General features: G+C 47.4%; 6 protein-coding genes across 9 annotated transcripts in view; 3 read left to right on the top strand and 3 right to left on the bottom strand.

Moving 5' to 3' along the window:
* The first annotated feature begins 240 nt into the window (after positions 1-240).
* On the top strand, positions 241-2,535 carry LOC128303470 (sideroflexin-2). The gene is made up of 6 exons (XM_053040437.1): positions 241-336; positions 1,084-1,234; positions 1,297-1,467; positions 1,555-1,906; positions 1,971-2,110; positions 2,193-2,535. The coding sequence occupies exons 2-6, from the start codon at positions 1,086-1,088 to the stop codon at positions 2,347-2,349; spliced, it is 969 nt and encodes a 322-aa protein (XP_052896397.1). The 5' UTR covers positions 241-336; positions 1,084-1,085; the 3' UTR covers positions 2,350-2,535.
* Positions 2,536-4,017: 1,482 nt separating this feature from the next.
* On the top strand, positions 4,018-12,603 carry LOC128300349 (uncharacterized). The gene is made up of 3 exons (XM_053036373.1): positions 4,018-8,302; positions 8,374-9,191; positions 9,258-12,603. Exons 1-3 carry the CDS (start codon positions 4,018-4,020, stop codon positions 10,509-10,511), a joined length of 6,357 nt encoding a protein of 2,118 aa, XP_052892333.1. The 3' UTR covers positions 10,512-12,603.
* Positions 12,604-12,776: 173 nt separating this feature from the next.
* On the bottom strand, positions 12,777-14,509 carry LOC128303808 (CCR4-NOT transcription complex subunit 11). The gene is made up of 5 exons (XM_053040876.1): positions 14,402-14,509; positions 14,241-14,335; positions 13,936-14,171; positions 13,334-13,867; positions 12,777-13,274 (listed from the first exon to the last, which is right to left on the bottom strand). The coding sequence occupies exons 1-5, from the start codon at positions 14,416-14,418 to the stop codon at positions 12,807-12,809; spliced, it is 1,350 nt and encodes a 449-aa protein (XP_052896836.1). The 5' UTR covers positions 14,419-14,509; the 3' UTR covers positions 12,777-12,806.
* Positions 14,510-14,854: 345 nt separating this feature from the next.
* On the bottom strand, positions 14,855-16,027 carry LOC128303223 (jupiter microtubule associated homolog 1). Its single transcript, XM_053040101.1, has one exon. The coding sequence runs from the start codon at positions 15,849-15,851 to the stop codon at positions 15,456-15,458; it is 396 nt and encodes a 131-aa protein (XP_052896061.1). The 5' UTR covers positions 15,852-16,027; the 3' UTR covers positions 14,855-15,455.
* A 441-nt stretch (positions 16,028-16,468) lies between these two features.
* On the bottom strand, positions 16,469-18,193 carry LOC128304208 (carnosine N-methyltransferase). Its single transcript, XM_053041369.1, has 7 exons — positions 18,044-18,193; positions 17,718-17,967; positions 17,526-17,644; positions 17,302-17,442; positions 17,071-17,233; positions 16,761-16,994; positions 16,469-16,686 (listed from the first exon to the last, which is right to left on the bottom strand). The coding sequence occupies exons 1-7, from the start codon at positions 18,172-18,174 to the stop codon at positions 16,582-16,584; spliced, it is 1,143 nt and encodes a 380-aa protein (XP_052897329.1). The 5' UTR covers positions 18,175-18,193; the 3' UTR covers positions 16,469-16,581.
* A 403-nt stretch (positions 18,194-18,596) lies between these two features.
* The window catches only part of LOC128301724 (uncharacterized), a 39,489-nt gene continuing 36,494 nt past the window's right edge, over positions 18,597-21,591 (top strand). Inside the window, exon 1 of one of the 4 annotated variants that reach the window (XM_053038332.1) lies at positions 18,597-18,738. The gene's annotated coding sequence lies outside the window, so the exon portion shown is untranslated. The other 3 variants (XM_053038330.1, XM_053038331.1, XM_053038333.1) reach the window with 3 other exon arrangements.

Consider the following 21,591-nt stretch of genomic DNA (forward strand, 5'->3'; position numbering starts at 1 on the left):
GTCGCAATACACTGCTTTGTATTCTTCAAACATTTTTAAAATATTTGTTCTTGGTATCGCAATTATACACACAACCAAACAGGTCAAGCAAAAGCAGCAGCACATTGAATTGAACTTGTCGCCCGAGCAGCTGATGGGATTTGTTTACAAACAGAAAAATGCAACTGTCAAATGTTCACACCTGTCCGCTCTATATATACATCTCGGAGGTGCATCCAAACGAATTTTCCATTGGATGCACCGGCTGGCACTGACAAACACAGCAGTGCGTGTGCGTGTGTATTTTTGTGGTGCATTGGGGCGGAGCGCAAATTCGTGAACGTCTCATTAAAATCGGTAAAGTTATATGAAATTGTGAAAGCACATACCCTTGAATGGCTTTAAATATCCCGTGATGGTGTCGCACATCTTTTACTAGTGAATGAAACCAGCCAACCAAGCATACAGAGCTTGTCTTTTTAAACAAAAAAGGTTCTCGTGGTTGGAACGCTAATCGAGCATATTTAAAATCTCTATTAATATTTCAACAACAGGCATACCTGCTTAAAAATAACAAAATATTTTGACGATATCATTTCCGACCGTGTCCTCGATTTGTGAGGTGGCAATAGGAGCAGTAGCAATAGTTCAGATTAACTACGAACGGAACAGGGGATTAATAACAGCCAAGGATTCCTAGTTAGTACATGCCAGTTGGTGACCCAGCCATACCTGTTATGCAGGAAGTGCTAAGTATCAGGTCAACGACGGGGTTTTGTGTTTAATATTTTTGTGGCCCTTGCTCATTGTGATAGTGTCTCTTGAAACGATTAATAAAAAATTGAAGTCATATTTTTACAATCGAATGGAGAAAAAATGTTTCATAATCAATAAAAGGAGCTACTGCTTGTAATAACATCCTGGTGAGGGTGGTTTGGATTATGTAACCCCCGCCAACATTGTTGGGTATCAAATGATGATGAACTTGGCTGTGAAATGTTGTAGCCAAGTATACACATTGTTGCAAAACTGTGTCGCGATGAGACAGGTGATCTACTTCGTGTATGTTTAACTACAGAATTTGTTTCGTTTCGTCCTTTCTAGCCATGTCCAACATTGATATCGTCCAGCCGTTGTGGGATCTGAGCACCTTTACTGGACGGTTGAAGCACTACTTCTGGATAACTGACCCGCGCACATGTTTTGCCACCGATGATGAGCTAGATCGCGCAAAAGAGTTGTATTTAACTGTAAAGTAAGTATGAACGGTGACAATCGCAGCTTGGTAAAGGATTAATAGTTTCTCCCATTCCACAGGGCCGGCACAATACCTCAAAATACAACGATCGATCAAATACATTATGCAAAAAAGCTGTACGAAAGCGCTTTCCATCCGGATAGTGGCGAAAAGCAAAATGTGTTCGGACGGATGAGCTTTCAGATGCCGGGGGGTATGGCCATAACTGGGGCTATGTTGCAGTGGTACAAGTATGTAATGATAGACCGATCAGTTGAATTACGTGTTCCAGCTGAGGAGTTGCTGACCTTTTTTTCTTCACACTGTTGTACTTCCAGAACGACTACTGGAGTAGTTTTCTGGCAATGGGTTAATCAATCCTTTAATGCGCTGGTCAACTACACAAACCGTAACGCAAACTCGTCCCTCTCAACCACGCAACTGGCGGTGGCGTACGTTTCGGCCACAACATCCGCCCTTGTGGCCGCGGTTGGATACAAAGCGTATCTGCAAAAACGAGCCACTCCACTGTTCCAGCGTTACGTTCCATTTGTGGCGGTAGCGGCGGCCAACTGTATCAACATACCTCTCATGCGGCAGAACGAACTTATATACGGAATTGGCATCGAGGATGAGAATGGTAATGTGGTGGGTTCGAGCCGGTTGGCCGCTGGTAAAGGCATTGCACAGGTGAGTCAAGCAACAATACCCATTAAACTGTTCGGGTGGTCGTTACTTTGTACCTTTCTTCCAGGTGATATTTTCTCGCATTGCCATGTGCGCACCAGGGATGTTGATTTTGCCCGTGATCATGGAACGATTGGAGCAATACCAATCATTCCGTCGTATCGCTATTCTTCACGCACCATTCCAGGTTTTGGTCGTTGGTTGTTTGTAAGTACAGCATGCCAGGTGTTGTCCACCATTATCATGGAGCTTCTATCTGAAACGATTCCATTTTGTTACCCAATTCCAGCTTAACGGTAATGGTTCCGACGGCATGTGCATTGTTCCCGCAAAAGGCTGAGCTGAGCACGAGCGTGATGAAGTTGGTCGAGCCAAAGTTTTACGAGGAAATGTGCAAGAAAACCGATCGCATACCTGAGCTTGTGTACTTTAACAAGGGACTGTAAGCAGCACATTTGCCATCCCGCCGGTCGCTACTAGTCAATGCAAGAAGACAAGAAGATTTGTTTTACACTCACGTGTCCGCAACTAGTCGGCCTCTCGAATGCATCCAATGCAGTGCAGGATACAATAAAGTAATCGTCACCTGGTAGATCGTTGAATTTGATTGCTGTTGCTCTATTATTTACGATATTCGCCTATTTTCTTCGCGTGCTTGGAAGCTACGCGCGAATTGAAATTTTAAATGTTTCTAGCACGTTGCCGTTCAAAACGGTACACTGCAATACTGTGTAAAGTTCCGACGTTGTGCAATAAATATACGTAGTAATTTTTCTATTGCTTCTCTGCATTGTTTTGCAGCGAATGTTGGTGAAATAGCTAAAAGTTATTGTAACAAATGTCAACGCAATTGTACTGTTAGCACATCCATTGTGTTTTCTCGCCTGTGAAAATATTCTTCCCACTTTGACAGATCATTGTGTGTGTATGGAAATTGTATATGTCCAACTTGTTCGTCGTGCGGAGAAAGATTCGCGTTCCAGAAATAATAAATTACAGTTCACTTTTTACACAAACATCACCGATTTACGCGAGTTTAACGAGTATACAAACAATCCCTGCAGTGTGTACTGTATTTTACGCGTGACAAAAACCTTTCTGCGAATGGGCGCGAGTGAAATGAACGGCCGAAGCACAAGTGTTTTGCGTTTGTGCATTTTGTGAGCACCACCGTTCACCAACCATCCAACTTGTATCGTGCCGTGGAAAATGTTTTTCTTCGCTCGGTATGGACGGGTGAGCATTGCAACGAATGGACAATGGTGCTTAGAAAACGGGCACCCTGCGAAGAAACAGATGTGCCTGCTAGCGTGTGAAAATCCCTTCCTTCCCACAGCATCTCCAGTGAAATGAAAAAGTGTGGAACAGCTATTGATGTGGCATTTGTGGTTGGGGTTTTTAAGATTTGGTGGTTGTGGACCGTGAGAAATTAAGACGATACACCACCAGCGAGTATTACTGCGCTAGGAATATGTGACCAGCTTTAACCAGGGCGAGGCAGATCCTTGTGCGAAAACAAAAAGGGAAAGAGCAATATTTTATGCTTTTGAACTTTTCCAATCTTTGACACGAGAAAGAAGCGATATAGGAAATCATAAATGTAAGGTGAGAGGTCGCAGGTCAAAAACAGTGAAGGAATTGAGGTGTTGACGCGAATATTAAGCAACGCAGTACCGTCTCGCTAGCGTGAGACACCCAAACAGCAACCAAGCACAAGTGTTGAATTGATGCCAAACAAATAGTGCAAAGGGCTACCCAACCAAGGTGGGGAAGAATGGAAAACTGACCTACACCCGTTTATGAGCTAATCTGTACTTTTGAATTGAAAATGAATGACTTTCAACACGCCGCATCAGCGATGAATAATGATGGTAACTTACACGTTTCATACCCGTCCCACCGGCCCCGCCAGATAGTCACTGATGCAAAACGAAAAAAACAACAACTTTTATTTCTATTTTAGGATTACTTGCTCAGCTTCCCTTTGCGCCGCTGGCCTCACGTAAAAGCTTCACCTCCAGCCAAACTCCAGCCTACTACGATACAGCAGCGCCGTCTGACACGGCCACATATTCTGTTGTTCCTTCAGCGAGGAGCCTACTGCGATAGGGAAAATGCTGCATGCGATTGTACAGTGTGGCACGCATCGATTGCTGCGATTGGTGGCTCTGATTGTAAGCGCATCGCTTGTGGATTTGTTGGCCGCCTCACCGACGACCGTGTATGATAGTTACAGTGACAACCAGGCGCTTCTGGTGCGCACAGGGATAGACGAACCATCCGGACGCGATCAAAATTCAATTTCCTTTCCACGTAACCCACTTGCTGCCTCTTCGTCTGGCTTCGGCGCACACGGTCCGGAAACTGCGGAAGCGCTTCCCGTCCAGCACCAACTTCTCGGCGGTGGTGGTGTAACGCGCGTTCCGTGGTACGGATTAACCGAACTTTCCGACATATTGCTGCTCGGTGTGCTGGTAACGGTCGCGGTAATCGGTACATTACTGTTCGTTGTGCTGTTGTTGGGTTTGCGGGCGAAGCTGCACCTCTTCCGGGAACAGCGCGCAGACCGACACGATATACCACGGTCCGCGGACTATGTGCAGCAGCTGCAGGTGCGTGAGTGCAGCGGAATCAAGTGTGCTGGAGGTGGAAGTAAGCTAAAGTTGCTTAAAACACCACCTACTCCGCCATCGCCACCGATCGTACTGCTAGAGGCGAGTGCTTTGGTAAAACCGGTCCCGACGACGTGTATAGCCGTGAACGGTGCGGACAGTAGCGGTGGTCGACGTCGTGTCGAGCAGCATTTAAACCTATCCGATAAGCGGCACCGTTCGCCAAAAGCGAATAAACGGCTGCCGGCCGTAAGTGTGCCGTTGCCAGTGGCAACGGTAAACATGAGTACGTCGATCGGGGCAACCACGATAGACACTGCCAGCGCTACCAGTGAACGTGAGCCCGAACACCTAACGATTGACGATAAGGAAAACTGTGTATCTTCCGAGCAGACCGAGGAACAACAGTCGGCCGGACAGCGTAACGTGCTGAAAAGACAATCGGTTGCAGATCAGTCCGTATTCGGTACACCCGGAACGCCCGGGAACGGATCACCTAACACCTACATCCAGCTGTTGACACCATCCTCGGCTTCATCCCTTTCTACGTCCGCTGCAACCACCGACAATAATGCGACTCCTACCAAAGGACCCACTGAGTGCGGTGGTGGAAGCGTTAGCGGAGGACCACTGTCCGCAGCGGAATCAATGGCCGCAGCACGGTTTGGCTTTTCGCCCCGCTCTATACACTCGTTCACCGTGCAGACAGCCACATACTTTCGCTTTCCGGATGTGGATGATTTTACACCGACACCGCGCACGCTGCCGAAGCGACACGGTGGTAAGGAGACCTGCTCTACACCTCCGGCCGTTGACGCACGCACCGAGGAGGAGGAAGAAGGCGAACAAGTGAGGCGGCTAGAGACGCGTGATGCGCCAAAGGTGTCTGTTTTAGCACCATCACCTGGCTCGATGCCATTACCACCTGCTCCACCGGTAAAAACGGTAGAACCTCCAAAAAGCGAACGTACGGAGGAGATCGCGCCGGCCGTAACTAAGGAACCCGCAATCGAACCGCGCACCGCACGTATCTGTGCACCGATGGCTAGCCGGCGCGTAAGGCTCAAATCGATATCGCTCGATTCCGAAGGCGCTCGGCTGGTGGAAGAAAATCTTAGCTCGACCATTCCCGTGCAAGAGTTGGTCGGGATGGCAGCGCATCGGTCCGGTGGGTTCGATAGCGTCATCGATGATGACGACGATGATGAGGATAACGAAGACGACAATGACGACTATGAACGTAAACACGGCGATAACGATAAAGTGAACGCATCCGCACACCATGAGACTGAGGACGAGGATGAACACGCTATCGCAAAACGGTGTGCGGAACGGGCCAAACGTGTACGGAACATTTTAAACCTTCGACTGAACATCCCGCCCATGCCGGGGTCCGGCATTGGTACGGTGCAATCACAGGCAAGACCTCCACCACCGGCCGCGTCGCAATCGACCGGTTCGGTAGCAAAACCGATCGTTAAAACGGTTACCGTCACCGGCTCTGTTTCAAATCCGACAATGAGCACACAGCAGCAGCACCATCAGGCCCAACACCATCATCTGGAGGACAGCAATGAGCAGTTTTACTTCGAGTACTTTGACTACGGTGACGATGAGGATGAAACGGACGACGAGTACGACGAGGTGCTGTACGGGGTGGAGCACGAGGACAATAACAACAACAACAACAGTTGTGGCAACAGTACCCATATGGTCTCGTTGCCACCAGTCCCGAAAACTCCGACCCTATCGCAGTCCAAGCAGAAGGCAAGTTCGCTCGATTCGGACAAACTGAAGGTATCGATACAGTACGGTGCCGGCGGTGGTGGGTCTAGCAGTGCTTTCGGTTCCGTAAGCTGTGGTGGAGGCATGAGCCACATCATGAGTATCGCACAACCGACAACTGGACAGGGTATGTCCATGCTTAGCTACTTTCAATCGCATACCCAGCAGCAGCAACAGCAGCAGCAGCTGCAACAACAACATCAGCAACAATATGGACAATTTCAATTCCATCAACAACAGCAACAGCAGCAACTGTACACGACCCAACAAACAACCGGGCAGTTGCAGCAACCCCGACGGGTGTCTTCCGTTTCCGTGCCAACTACCCCGAAACGATACCAGTATCGGACGGCGGTCAATCACCATTACTATCACCATCAGCAGCAGCAGCAGCATTACGCGAGTGGACAATCAAAACTGAAACCCTCCTATCATCCGGGACCGACAAGTTCCTCCTCCTCATCGACCGCACTCTGTAGCGATGGTGGGCCAGCGAATGGCAATCGAAAGGATAAGAAATCTCCCCTCGGGTTGAAAGCGATTGCTGGATGTGACGGTGCAACTACGCCCCAGTCTCAATCACCTTCCGACAAGGAAAAACCGGACGACGGATCAAAAACGTCCGTGCCGACGAGTGGCCGGTCAAGCATACTGCAGCGCCGTGGCTCCAACCACAGTCTCACCCTTAACCTGGACGTGTACAATCGCGGGGGAAGTGTCGATTTGACCTCGTCTAGCTGCAGTTTGTACCGGGGTTCTTATAAAAACCTGCACCAGGTACAATCGCACTCGCAGCTGTATCAGCCACACCCGGTGGAACCACCGGTACGGGTACAATGCCATCAAGCCTCACCACAGCAACAACAGCAACCAACGCCGGCCGGGACAACGTCCAGCACGACGGTTCACAACAGCACCGGTGATGCTGGCGGCAGCACGACCACCGGCAACACGACCAACAACAATAACTCGAACACCAGCAAGAAGAATCTCCTTCAGCGGCGTGGCTCCAACACGAGCCTTACACTGAATCTCCGGTCCGGTGTTGGGACTGGTACCAGCGGCGGTGGTGGGGGCGGAGGAGGTGGCGGCGGTGGAATCGGTTCCAACTTTGGGCTAAATCGGTTCAGCAGTCACAATTCGCTCAACATCGGTACGATTAATGCGGGCACGCTCGGCGGTGGACATCATCACCAGCAGCACCAGCAGCAGTTACCGTCCTCGTCGATGGTACGGTTAGCCGGATCGCGCAAGAGCCTGCTCGAGCGGCGCAATTCAAACGCCAGCCTAACGCTGATCAACGTTAACCAACGCACACTGTCCGTTTCGAACTGCAATCTGCGCGGGTCGATCTGTAGCTTGAACAGTTTGCTGACAACGCACACCCAAAACGAACCGGCACCGTCCGGTATGATGCTGGAAGAGGACGAACTGGACGGTAATGGCGATAATGATCATCATCACCACCACCATCATCACCACCATCACAATCATCATCATCAGCATCATGGTCATCATGGGCAGCATGGGCATTCCGGGCACCATGGTACACATCATCGAGTAGGCGGCGAGTTGCGACGATTCGGTAGTAGTGTCGATGCCACCTTTTCTGGTAACGATGGTACAGCCGCACAGTCTGAGCTGCTGGGTGCGAACGACGCTCGGGATGGGAATAGTGGCAGATCGTGTGCGTACGGGCGACTTACGGTGAGTTCCGGACATACCTCGATGGATCAGCATCATCACGGCGGTGCCGTTAATCACGAGAGTGCACGTGGCGCAAGCAATCGACAGCGGAAGTTCCGTAGCTCGGATAGTTTACACAACATCAATGCTCGCGAACAAGGTCTGCAGGGCTGTGAGATGATGGGTGGTAGACAGCATCACCACGGTCACGGAGCGATGGAGCGAAGCCACCTGGAAGGCGATGGGAAGCTAATGTCCGTCAGTACCTACCAACAGCGCAGTTGCCAATCGTCTTTCGATGAGCGCCATCATTATGGTAAGAACGTTTGCACAATCCCCACAGCACAGGCTAGCGAGTAAATATTATTTTTCACATTTTCCCCCCAGGATCGTCGGAAAATTTTAAGGAGCATCAGAACAAACTTTCTATCCACCGCGGACTCTTCCAGAAGGATCCGTCCACCGTAACGTCCACCTCGTCAGCCAACAATCTGTCTGCACTCGGTACCAGTTCGCTGTACAACTGCTGTGGCGCATGTTGTTGCGGCTGTTGCTGCTGCTGTACCGGCACGCTAGATGGCGGTGGTTGTTGCGATGGCAACGGGCTTGCACTGAAGGCGGGTAACTTAAGCATCAGCAATTCGAACGTACGCAACATCTCGACCAAACCGCTCAGCCCGCAAACGACCAGTGAAGATTTTAAGATATATCTGGCCAACATACAGTTCCTGCAGAATGCATCGAACGTACTGACGATAGCCTACCTGCGGAAGTTGCACAACTTCTTCAGCAAAACGTATCGCAAAATGGTTGCTTCTGCTACACAGGAAGCGGTCCGGCAGCAGCGGACACACTCGAAGGAGGGCAACGAAGCAAATGGGAAGGAACGGACGAAGGTGGATGATGCCGTGCAGGAGACGACATCTAGTACGAAGATGATGTTATTGCACAGCGACAGTCTGCATCATCCGCCAGTTTGTGACGATGAGTCGTACGACGAGGAGCACAAGAAGATGGTGCTGAAGATACACCAGGAGTTTTGGGATTTGCCCACCAACTATCAGGAGAAACCGTTGGTGTTTGGATCGCAGGCAAAGAATCGCTATAAAACCATCCTGCCGAACGAACATTCGCGCGTTATTCTTGAACCGGAAAGGGCACCGATCGCTGGCGGTGAACCATATATCAATGCAAACTACATTAAGGTTTGGAGCGGTTTTACGATTTGAAATCGAACGTTTTTGTTCCTAATGCGTTGCTTTCCATTTTAGGGTCCTGATTATGCGAACAACAGCTACATTGCTACCCAGGGACCGCTGCCAAACACAATCTACGAATTTTGGCTGATGGTGTACCAGAATGTCGCCCGCACAGCAACGGCCGCCGGAACATCGCTTCAAACGGTCGGGCTGGAACAGAAAATAGTGATGCTAACAAACTTTGTCGAGAATGGTCGCCAGAAGTGTGCGATCTATTTCCCACAAACCGAATCCGATTGGCTCGCGTTCGGCAATACGGCCGATGTGGATGTGAGTGAAGTTTTACGAGAAAAGGATAGTCTTTCTGCAAGAATCTCAGAGCACGAGGAACAAGCAACGACCGTAACGATGCAAATACGATGCGAAAGTTGTTTCTTTCTCGTACAGAATGTATGTGTAGAGCAGCGCAACGGTTACACCGTACGGACGCTGAACGTAATCTATGGTTCGAAAATTACCGACGTGCCGGAACCTACCGGCGACTGCACAAACACAGATGACAGTGGATCGTTGTTTGAGCTGGTGGCGTTCCGAGCACATCACTACTGGTTTCCCGACTGGCCCGATCATCGTTCACCGAACGATATAAACGTGCTGCTGGACTTGAGTCTCGATGTGCTCGGTACGAACGTGCTGGATACACCCAGGCCCGAAAGCAATAACTCATTGAAAGGCAATCAACCCGGTACGCCGGGTCTGGAGGAGATGGTTGGTGCCGCACAGCTGGCTGCCTTATGCTCCTCCACACCGACCGTACTACCGATCATTCACTGTTCGGCCGGTATCGGTCGGACGGGATGTTTGATCGCGATACTGAATGGACTGCGACAGCTCCGGCTGTCCGTAATGGCGCACCAACGCAAACAGCAACAGCTGAAGCAATCGTCCCAACCCGTTCCAGCTTCGTCGACCGTATGTGGCGATGAGCAAAAGAGTAACGACGACGGTCACAAAACATCGGCGGATGAGCTACAGGACGAGCTGGAACAATCGTTACCCTTGCCACCTGTACCCGACGGATCAGAGGGGCGAAGAAAACCCGCCACCAGCATGGCGCTGACGACAGCCGGTGGCAATGGCACATTCCGCGGTCAACGGGACTGTGGAAGTGTGCTCCGCGAATCCGCACAGGTTGATATACTGGGAATCGTGTGCAACCTGCGCCTGCAGCGTGGTGGCATGGTGCAAAATTCCGAACAGTACGAGCTAATCCATCGTGCGCTCTGTCTGTATCTGGAGAAGTTAACCCAGGAAGGGCACATATAGGGGCATAAGCATAAGATAAAATAATCTACTTGAATCTTTGTCTAGAAAGCGACATTTTTGTTGTGTTTGCTGTGAGACTAGGAAATGACCAGAGGCGCACAAAAAAAACCGTGCTACAAAAGGAATCGTTTGTGTGTGTGCAAGATACCAAAGAAGAATATAGTCGGCATGAGACTCAAACGCGGGAAACAAAAGCAGCACAAAAACAAAACAACAAGAAATACAATCAAACTAATGTTCAGGCATGCAACAAACTCAAAACGATACACACCCAGTGGGTAGAAGTAAACGGTAGATCTGAGTAAATTTAGCGAACGTAGACAGTAACGACAAACTGACAAAAGATGATAAACCCTTAGTTATAATCGAAACCGGGACTCTTGACGGTCTCGACAAATGGGAATGGGCAGGCGGGATATTTAATGACTATTGCGTGTGTGGATGTTGCGTGCATGTGGTACGAATGGTTTAAGGAATTATGAATTCAATGTATGTTTGTCCTTACTACTATGTATGCAGAAGGTATTCTAATGTGGGATTGAATTAGTCAGAAGCGAAAAAAAAAACACAGAGCAAACTCACGCAGATACTGTAACTTAACATTATTACATATTACAAAAGAAATGGGAAAATCAAGGGGTAAAACATTATAGATAATAGATGCATTATAGAGGGATGGGTATTTGGGGGGTTTTGGTGAAACAATTTTACAAACATACTGAACACGGACATAAGCGCACACACTAAAACACACACTGCAACTATAAACGAAGGGATGAAGGAATAGGGACATGCGGGAGGAATTCGCGCTTAATGAATGTTTTAGCGTAAGTGAATTGTATGCATGCGTATGAAAGCGATTAGAACATCATGTTTAAACGTAATGATAGGGACAACTAAATTATTACATAGATGGAGCATATATACATTTACACGCAAATCACACATCCATATATACATATATATACTTATACCCATAGAGACACAACAAAGAAAAGCGCATCCTAAAAACAGATTTGGATCAAGGCTGGATTTTTTTAACATATTTACCAAATGGCATCGTATAAATATGGATGTTTTGTTTCTTCGTTTTGTTTTGGCATGGAGAAGTCCCGTAGAGAGCTATAAAAAGATCAAAATGCAAAACAAAGTACAGAAACACACATCTAGGATAAGGACTCTTTCGCAACATGCGTTTTACTGGGTTCGGAACTGTGCGGCACATGGAAACAATCGAATCTGGAATACATGGAATACGGAACATTTAGCAGCCGTTTAGTTGCAGTAGGTGCAGATTAGCTACAAGTGGAAAGTATTATATTATAGTGTAGAACAATTGCAAGGCATGCGGGAGTTCGGATGAGATTGGTGGTTAGTGGTGGGTGGCACCACCGAAACCCGGGTGGAAATCAATGCTGTGGGATGCGCAATTTTTGCTAACGTCGATACAAGACACACTTGATGGGCATACACCTGTTCAACATAGAGAACTATTTTTAATGAACTCAAAACCTACCGCCAGCTTCATGACCGTTCACATTGTGTGAAAATAGGACAATTTTATCGGGTAAAACCATTCAGGATGGCAAAATATTTAACAAAACAGTACAGGGCGACGATACACTCCGGTCGCCGGGCATTTAAGTACAATCGAATAGAACAGACGAGTTTTATGCGTGCTCAAATGTGTTTTTATGTTAAAATTTGCCACCGCAGTCGTTATACCACCGGAGAAAAGATGTGTGCTAGCCGAGCCAAAAACGGTGACCAAAACAAAATGATAACCGTTTAATGCATGGGGTTCGAGCGGAGCAGTTGCGTAGCGTTTTTATGTTACAAAGGGTGGTAGGGTGAAGTTTTTTTTTGTATTGGTCGTGAGGTGCTATTTAAAAAGCACCCACCCTTCGTCACCGTTGCCACCGCCGATGCGTATACTGCTCCGGGTATGGAAGTATGTACGGTGATAACAGTACCAGCAGCAGCAGCATAAACCAAAACCAAGCAAAAGGCAGAAACCTGAATCGCATAACCATAAGAATCAACCACCACAAACCAACAACAATATGTGTGTAAATAAATGTGTGAAAAAATATTCCTCTGTTTGTTTTGTGATACTGGATCCTGTCTACAAGTGTGTCCTTGTCTATTATTAATGTCGGATTTAATGCATCTCAGATTTCGGCTTACTAGTTTGTCTCTTCTATCACTAAGTACAAGTCGTACTAGTATTAATTTAATGATAAACTGTATGTGTTTATTGCATCCATATTCTTATTCTAGTGGCTTTACATTCGTTTAAGATTCCTTCGGTGGCTGTACCGCGCCGGCAGACGTACCCGAGCTTCCCGCCACGGTGCCCTGGTCCAGTTCCAGCTGCTTCAATAATCGGTACAGAGCGGCGGCTTCCCGTATCCGGCTAAACTCAATGCAGAACGTTTCGATCTCAATGTACAGCTGCTTCACATCGATGATCTTGTTCCGGATCAGGCTCTGCAGAAACACGCAGACCAACCGTACCAACCGATTCTGCATGTACTTGTCACGTATCGTGGAACACGTACCGATGCTGTTGACGATGTATAGATGCACGAAGCTTACCGGCAGATCGACGGACGTGGTAAGCCGATTTACCACTTCCATTGAATGCAGGGACAGCTCCATATCAACGATAGCTTCTAGGTAAGCCTCGATATGACGCGTTTTTAGCATTCGCATCAATATTTCGATCGCAATCGTTGGATTGTACTCGACTAAGTTAGGAAGCTGTAATGAAATTGTGATGCAATCATTGTTGTAACTGTTTCGGACCCGTAACTCAGTACCTTTTCCGGTGTAACGCAAGAAAGATGCGTTTGTTGCGTGTCCTTCTCCAGCTCGTTCACAAGCGTTTGCTGGTCCGCAATACTTAAAGCTTGCCTGAACGACTGATCGAGTAGCGTCTGCAAACATTTGTCCGGTGTTGGTTCCGCATCGCTGCAACTGTTGTAGACGGGTTTGTGGTAGGACGGGCTGCCTAAATCAAGCCAAATCAGTTCATCCTCACAGGTCAGCAATGGGGGCGCCACGGACATAAACGTAGGCCCCAGAGCGTTCGTTAGGGGATTGCTCGGATTCAGTGTCATGCCGTTGATGAGCTCTTCGATGGCCGCACCGGTGTAGTTTTTGAGGGCTGGTTCCCGGCCGGGTAGAACCGCAATCGCTGGAATTACATTCACAACGTTCGATCGTACGGTCAGCGGGAACTCTTTCAACCGTTCCGTTGCTTTCGCTTTCACAAACGCTATTTCGGCTGGACCGATAGGTGTGGGCAAGGCGGCAAAAGCTTGACAAAACATTCGCGGGGACTTTTTATCAATCTGAAAGTATGATGAAGAAGATTCCAAGCATAAACCATCATTGCTGAAACACGGGAACGGCTGGTTACCTCGGGATCACCGTTTGACAGCAGCAGGTGTATGAGTTTTAGCTCGACCATCTGTCGCCGGGTGTTGCTCGGCGTCACATTACCGACGGGTTCGAGAAATCGAGCTAAAAAGAGATAAAACGGCGACTCCGCTTGCTCTTTGCGACGTATGTCGTACAGCACGTAGATACCCGCTAGCCGGTTAAAGGGATAAGTTAGATCGTTCTGCAACAGCAGCAAAGCAAGCGCTGATCCGACTGTGGAATGCAAAGTGTAAGGAACGCTTTTTCATTTTCATCTAGTAGACCGGGAGTAGTCAAACGTACTCTGAAACCAGTTGCCCGCATTAGTGAACCTTTTCTGTATAATCGTCGAAACGCTTTCGAACGTTTGATGGTCGATATTCTTCCCGGTAATCAAGCTGCAAAGACAGAACGAAGATAACATAAACCACAGCACAATGGAACCAATAAACCATTCAACTTACTCATACAATTCACGCATATTTGCAAAGTTTTGGTTTTAATTAATGAATTAGAGAAAGTTCCCGTTTCCGGGGGACAGCAAATCGTCAACAGCTGACGCTGAAATATGCGCACGATCGCCGGAACCAAAACAATCCCTTTCATTGTGCATTTTGACAGCATTGAGAGTGGTGAGGCAGCGAAAGAAAACAACGCAAATGCGAAACTGCGAAGAAAGGAAAAATCGTTAAATAAAAAGGGCTTAGCCATGGTACCCGGGGGGACACCACGCATACGTAATTATGTTTTCCCATGCTCAACAGCAACCGTTGCGTATCCCCTAACAACGACGCACCCAAGAATGCATTTGGATAAACGGTGAAAATGCATCTCTATTCTGAAATCTGTGGCTATTTTCGGATTACTATCTTCGCCCAGAGAAAGCGAGAGAAGGGAACGCATACGCATGATTTCAATGCAGCTGGCTTTTAATTAAGCTGTAGTGTATAATTTATTTGTTCCGTCATTTGTGTAAGAGAGATAGGGGCCCAGCGCCATTGGTTCTAACGGCCCCAGCTCACGGTTCACTTTTTGGAAGTTATAATACCATACGCAAAATACACAATTAGAAAGTAATAGTTAGTATAGTAGCATTAAGTAAAGGTTTTGTGTCGTCTTTTTTTGGCAGTACTGCTAGCCATCCCACGAGGCGAAGGCTAACGAAGGGTGTTTTTAGGGGTGAGGTGTTTAGGTGTTTTAAAAGCTATCAAGAATATCGAGGTACACAAGACACTAACAAACAAAACGGAGCACTCTCCGCGAGCGGCCTGGGGGTGGGTCGTTGTTGCACACACGCACTCCATGCTCACACTTCACGGGAGGTAGAGGCTACAGAGTAGAGTACACACGATGTAAACATAGAAAAGCCGAGACCTGGCGTGCGGGTGTGTTAACTGAACATCCCGTGAGTTTTGGTTCCGATGCAAAGAGCAGGTGCAATGCAATGCGCGATACTGCGGCTTCGATGTGTAGGGTGGTGGTGGTGGTGCTGGGGGATGTGTGCAAGGGCCAGACACATCACCAGAAACCTTGCGAGTGACCACCCGGTGGCACACGGGCCCGTTCCGACGAGGCCGAACCGGGCTTGCAAGCTTCGGCACCACCGCCCGACGATGCTCCGTTCGATGACGCCGTGGCGGATCCATTTTGGGCTGGTGTCGATGGGCTGTCACCACCGGTGGTAGCGGACGACGATGTACGCTTCGCCGTATCGAGCGTTTCGTTCGGATCCATCGTGCCCATCACCGCATTCATGTTGGACGAGTTCTGCTGGTTGTTCTTCGGTCGGGGCGGATTTTGCCGTACGTCCGAGGAACCGAAAATATCGGAATGGCCACCGCCCGGAGGTTTCAGTACGCGGCTCGATGGTTTCGATTCAGCGGCCACACCAACGTTAAAGTTTGTCGACGACATGACGATGTACGGGTGCAACGGAAGCAGATAGTCTTCGAGCAAACGGAATCCGAACGGTTTTAGTAACACTGTTGCGAGCACGCCTTGTTCTGGTTAACACCACGAGTGTGCAGTCGAGTCGTTTTTTAGTGGATCAATAAAATGAAGCGTCGCAAGGTGCTGAAAATTCAGTTGGCGTTTTGTCTGCGTTTGACAGATAGCGAAAGGTGGAAAATAGGTCGCACGGCGTGTTGCACCAAAGCATCATCAAATGTGACAACTTGTGAAATTAATGTAGCTAAAAGTTATTAAAAGAACATCAAAAATGACTCTGAAGTAGCTCACAAAAGTTCATAATCGAAATAAATCCTTTCATAAGGATATACAAACGGTTTAAATGCTGAAGATGCCCCAAAGATTTGGGCCTTTTGTAGATTGAAATATTTTTTTAATTTAAACGTTATTTTTAACAAAATGCTTACAATTGTTTTACGAAAGCTGTTTTAAACAATATTTGTTAAGTTTAACAAAATAATACCCCTCATATAACCAGAGCGAATACGTTTTTGATATGCCTCCTGGAGATATTACTTCGGATTTCATTGTAAATGACCACAAAGTTACGTTTCTTAGACACATTTAATCTTACCGATGCAAATAAATCGTTACATATTTGTCTATATATCATGTACAGCTGTCCGGTTTCGCAATACACAGCGACTCGCGAAACGAGAAGAGCGATGGCATGAGGTCAATTGCCGGGCTTCTGGCAAACCAAGTATATACTGTTGTAGTGGCTTTGGTGCATAGAGTTGGGATTTTGAGAGTATGTCGTTACAACATTCGTTTCATTTTTCTACAAAGATCAACAGAACAGAGGTATTGCAACATTAAACTAACAAACAGAATATGAGGTATTGCTGTACTCACGAGAATGATGAAACCAAGAGAGCGAATGATTTCAAGCAGATCTTCATACGTCGGTTCGATGCTACCTTCACCTGGCACATCCGAGAAGTGGTACAGCAACGGGCCTAGATTTACCCAAATACCTCCGGGTTTCAAGATTTTCTTGATCACCTCAACAAACTCGATAATGTTGTTAGCACAGTCGATGAAGAAGCACGTCGCTATACATTCCCAGTAATCTTCATCGCGATAGACCTGAACGGAAAAAGGGACAAATTATTTGTTTCCATATGGTAAATAATCGCATGACATGGTTTTTCGCAAAACATACCTGTAAAAAGTCTCCGGCAACCATGTTCATCGTTCCCTTTGGTGGAAATTTCCTGGGGCTTACATCGGGAAACGTCACCGGAACGAGCTGGTTCTGCTGTGACAGATTGTTCACAAACTGGTGCACCCAAGGATAGATTGTACATTGATTTGCAATAACGCATCTGTAAGAGAAAGCCCCGAAGGTTGCACTTTAGATAAATATCACGCCAAACAATAAGCCAGTCTCTACCTGTTTAGCACAAAATTGGATGCAATCAACATGAAAAGAGAAAATTCATTTCCTTCACAGTAGAATCCCTGACAGGCAAGCTCGTAAATCAAACGACCCAAACCTGCGCCAGGCACCAGTATTTTCACCTTTGAGAGGTCACTGAAAACAACGCGAAGAAGTGACATGATTAGATAACGGTGGTGTCTGTGTGTTTGCTATCTTAGACTGCGCCATCAACTCACTATTTGGTTGAATCGAAAAATGTCGTAATCTCGTCTATTATGGGAGTGTAGCACTGATCCCGCTCAAGCTTGCCCTGTTCGCTCCAGTCGCGAAATATCTGTTTCATCGTTATTTGTACCTGTAATACAATCGACACGGAAAAGAGCGCATGGTGAGAAACGAAACCAACGCAAGCACAGCCTTCCAGCTACCTTTTGAAAGTCCTGATAACGAAGCTTTAAACCGTCCGATGGTTGCAGTTCCGGTTCGATGTTGTGGTCCGCATTTTGGAAGAGACAGTTTGCATCCTGTATGATCTGCTTAATAACCTGTGCATTCACGTCGATGCAATGTTTCAGGTTTTGCAGGTGCTCCTGGTAATTGGACAGCATCTTCTGGTGTGCCGGTGGCAGCGTCTTCAGAAACGCTTCCTTTCGCTTCAGTTCCGCGTTTGAGCTGTACCTAAAAGGAGTGATGTTCAACGTATTTAAAGTAACGCTGATAACCACGCTGCGACGCACGTTTTTCTATCCCATACCTGTAGTACTTGAACGCGGCAATGATTTTGAAAAAGTTTTTACGCTCTTCCTCCATATCTTCGGAAACGCTTGTCTCGGGATCGTCCTTTAGCGTGTCTTTGGCATTGTTCGAAGCTGACGACGATTCCATGGCGAAATGGTTATGCAGAGCGTTTTTAAAACTCCCAAACTGATCTGTGTGCGGCGTATCTAGCAAATTGCAAATAAAAACAAATGCACCGCGATGCAATTGTTTTGACAGTGGCGAGATGCACTTTTGCTGCTCGTTTATCATACAGAGTCGTGAGCTTTCCCGTCTTGGGGTGGTTTTCGTTTGCTACTGGCACTTGATGTTTTACTTTTAATTAGTAAAACCAATCGCTCAAATTGAGTTTATTATTTGAAATACATTCTATCTGTAATTTTCGCCCAGTTAAATAGAGAATTAACCCTTTTTTGTCATGAAAACCAAAAGAATGTATGCCACGCATGACATTTGAAAACGACCGAGAGCGGGAGAGCGAAAGAAATAGCGATACACACATTGCGAAACATGACAGGTCGGGTTTTCCACGGTGACACAGGCTCGCTCGCTACGTTCATTCCCCGAAAAAAGGCCCGTTTTTCCAAACCGTCGAAGATAGGGATGCATGCAGCAGCAGCATCAGTGCAATCGCAAACGTAGTAGTAGTAGAGTGCAGCTGGTAAGCTAGTGGTACTGTGTGGGCCCGAAGGGTTGATTTCGGGTGGTAGTTTCCTCTGGCAACGGTGGTGGTGGTAGTGGGTGCAGTGCCAGCCCAGGGGTCGTGGTCGCATTCTCATCCACATTCGTTCGCAATCTTGATTTCCCAATCGAACGGTGCGGATGGGCGAAAGTAATAACAATAATAATATAGCCCCGTGCCGTGTCGTTTTTATGTGCTCCCTCTTAGACACACACTCGCAGACAGTGCCATTGCAAGTTGCAAGAAACGAAGATTGTGAGCTGCCGAGTGCGTAACGTAAATTTGTGACCCTGTTGTGTACGGGGGTCGTGCCAGTAATAAGGGGGTGAGAAAAAAGGGAAAAGTGTAAGTGAGTTGTCAAAAAAGTGAAACTTTTATGTGTCCAGTCGGCGGCCAGCTAAATCGCGAAAATCCCGTCGTCGTATGTGGGGCGAACGAGGTGAACGGTGTGTGTTGCTGCCCCCGTGTGACACGACTGCTTACGGGGTAGGAAAACCCCCAATGTGTCCCCCCTCCCTCGCTCCCCCTTGGTGTGCGATGTGATGTGGTTTTTTGCAACCAAGTGTAGCGACGAAATTGCACTACCCTGCACAGAGAGAGTGACGGCCCCAGATAGGGACAGGTCAGGCCAGATATAGATTTTTTTCAGCTCTTTTCGCTCGGAATCACTTGCAAAGTGGTTCCATGCATTACGCTAAAGGGAACGGGCGGATGTTGCACGACCGTGTGGCCGACTATTCGTCGATTCACGCTAGTTTCACGTAGCTTGCATGACAGTGAGCAATCTTAGCTGCTTTACTACGACTCATCACGGCTTCCCCCAAAACCCGGATGTTAGTGCTCCCCACTGGTTGGGCAGAGGGCTGAAAATTCGGGGAAACCGTTGTTCTCTTGCATGTGAGACACGGGACAAACACAGAGCATGTGTGTGTGTGTGTGCGCGACGAAAGGAATTCCATCTTTTGCCACGCAAGGACGATACACAATGGTGCTTTTATTTGTGAAAGGCACCCGTCACACCAAACGCACACACTATCGAAACGGCAACCCGTTTGGTGTCGCCCTCGTGTCATCTCGTCACCGACTTCGTGAAGATTACGGCGATACGGATAGTGAGTTTTCTGAGTGAACTTTTTTGCAAAAGCCACGGATCAACATTCCAATCCCGACTCCCCGATTACGGCGGTGCGTGCGTGGACCCTTGGGCGCGTGTTTGTGTGTGTGTCGATCGGTGAGGGAAAAGTGAGAAAGTCAGCACCGTATTTTGACCCTTTGGCGGGCTGGTCCAGTGTCCAGTTGTCGCAAAATTTGCTTCACCTCGGCGATATGAGTCAGCAGTGTGTGGTTGCGGACTGGTTTTATTCATTTGCTGTGGCGCACACACACACGCGGGCGTGTAGATGGTTGTGTTTGTGGTTCGTTCGCGATCGCGTATGTGTGCCCAAACCCCCCGGTTTCTTGTGAAAACGTCATCTTTCTTCGAGAAAAAAGTCGGCAGCAACTGTCATCCCCAACCCCTTTTTAGGTCCCGTGCTTGTTGTATCGTCGTGTTGTTGTATCCCGGTCCCGTCAGGCTATAATATCTTCACGTCATCAAAAGATTTGCAAAGCCCCAGTTGCTATATCCTGCCAGTGCTGGATGATTTTGTTCCCCTGTTGAGGGGAACGAAATGCTATGATTGCTTTGTTGTACGTTTACCACCTTAACGTACTACAAACCCACAACGGATAGCGAGCAACAACGCAAAACGTCCACCACTAAAGCTAACCAGCTGATGACGTTACCGATCCGATCCACAGGCCCTCGGGTTTGTTAGTATTGGTCGCAGTTGTCACTTTTGCATTGATTGAATTTTGCGCCAGGTTAGGGGACGTGTGGTGCTGGGGACGGTGGTTCCGATTTTCCTTTCCGCAGGGTGGAAAAATGATGCAAAGTGAGGAGGTTTTGTTCGATTTCAAGGTGTTCTTAAAACTCTCTGTGAATTCGCCTTTTCTAATTAAAATTATTACTTATTTCTTTTCCAAGCGAGGTGTCACCTTCGTTGAGTTGTTGTCGAATGTCTGCTAAGAGCATGATCCATTGCATCAATTTTGTATTGTTGCAGTATCGGGACAGCATGCACACTTGGATGCAGTAATGCGTGCGTTGACAATATCATCGGTGAGTGAGCTGGTTGTTCGCAGTGAGATGATTTTGTTCCTCAGTTCTTCTTTCTGTAAGCAACGAACTGATGTTGGCAAAAGTGATTTAATATCGCTCCTTGCCTTTCAAGATTGGGAAAATGAATGTGGCACTGGACTACAGGTTCACTGATGTTCAGGATTTCATCATTTTCTGGGTACTGATAGATCAATTGTTTAAATGTATATAATATGAAGTTGATCTCACTTATCAACCTCGAGATTTGAATACAAATTCTCAAAATATCGCAATTTAAACATTTATATGATTCACGGTTCACAAAAAAATAAAACATATAATAAATAATACACGAAAACAATAATTCCGAATGGAAATTCATAAAACATCGCAACTCGCGCCTGTAACAACCTTGGGGATTTAAATGATAAAATTTTTCCCGTTGCAAAGTGGATAATTGAAGGATCCAAAGCGGAAGGAAAACGCAAAAAAGAGCGTTGGAATTCCGAATGCTCCGAGGCAATTGCAAAGGAAAAAAAAGAAGGGAGAGTGAGGGAGAAATCGAAACAAAATGCAGAAAAAGGAAGTAACAGTGAATGGGCAGCGAAACAAACAAGCGAATGTGATGTGGCGGTGAAAAAAAAAGCGAAAGGCCTTATGGCCCCACCGCCCACAGAAACCCACCCCATCCGTTGGTTTGGCC

Source organism: Anopheles moucheti, chromosome 3 (assembly GCF_943734755.1).
Source record: "Anopheles moucheti chromosome 3, idAnoMoucSN_F20_07, whole genome shotgun sequence".
In the NCBI taxonomy this organism is placed as follows: Eukaryota; Metazoa; Arthropoda; class Insecta; order Diptera; family Culicidae; genus Anopheles; species Anopheles moucheti.

What these genes read in the sequence shown, in the direction of transcription:
- LOC128300349 (XM_053036373.1), top strand. Translation starts at nt 4,018, where the DNA reads ATGCTGCATGCGATTGTACAGTGTGGCACGCATCGATTGCTGCGATTG. An exon ending in CGATGAGCGCCATCATTATG is followed by an intron (nt 8,303 to 8,373) that starts GTAAGAACGTTT and finishes TTTTCCCCCCAG; the next exon opens with GATCGTCGGAAAATTTTAAG. An exon ending in TCAATGCAAACTACATTAAG is followed by an intron (nt 9,192 to 9,257) that starts GTTTGGAGCGGT and finishes TTTCCATTTTAG; the next exon opens with GGTCCTGATTATGCGAACAA.
- LOC128303808 (XM_053040876.1), bottom strand. An exon ending in TGCGGGCAACTGGTTTCAGA is followed by an intron (nt 14,172 to 14,240) that starts GTACGTTTGACT and finishes TGCATTCCACAG; the next exon opens with TCGGATCAGCGCTTGCTTTG. An exon ending in TGTCAAACGGTGATCCCGAG is followed by an intron (nt 13,868 to 13,935) that starts GTAACCAGCCGT and finishes TCATACTTTCAG; the next exon opens with ATTGATAAAAAGTCCCCGCG.
- LOC128304208 (XM_053041369.1), bottom strand. Translation starts at nt 18,174, where the DNA reads ATGGAATCGTCGTCAGCTTCGAACAATGCCAAAGACACGCTAAAGGAC. An exon ending in TTTTTCGATTCAACCAAATA is followed by an intron (nt 17,443 to 17,525) that starts GTGAGTTGATGG and finishes CGTTGTTTTCAG; the next exon opens with TGACCTCTCAAAGGTGAAAA. An exon ending in TCCAATTTTGTGCTAAACAG is followed by an intron (nt 17,234 to 17,301) that starts GTAGAGACTGGC and finishes TTTCTCTTACAG; the next exon opens with ATGCGTTATTGCAAATCAAT.
- LOC128303470 (XM_053040437.1), top strand. Translation starts at nt 1,086, where the DNA reads ATGTCCAACATTGATATCGTCCAGCCGTTGTGGGATCTGAGCACCTTT. An exon ending in GAGTTGTATTTAACTGTAAA is followed by an intron (nt 1,235 to 1,296) that starts GTAAGTATGAAC and finishes CCCATTCCACAG; the next exon opens with GGCCGGCACAATACCTCAAA. An exon ending in GTTTTGGTCGTTGGTTGTTT is followed by an intron (nt 2,111 to 2,192) that starts GTAAGTACAGCA and finishes ACCCAATTCCAG; the next exon opens with CTTAACGGTAATGGTTCCGA.
- LOC128303223 (XM_053040101.1), bottom strand. Translation starts at nt 15,851, where the DNA reads ATGTCGTCGACAAACTTTAACGTTGGTGTGGCCGCTGAATCGAAACCA.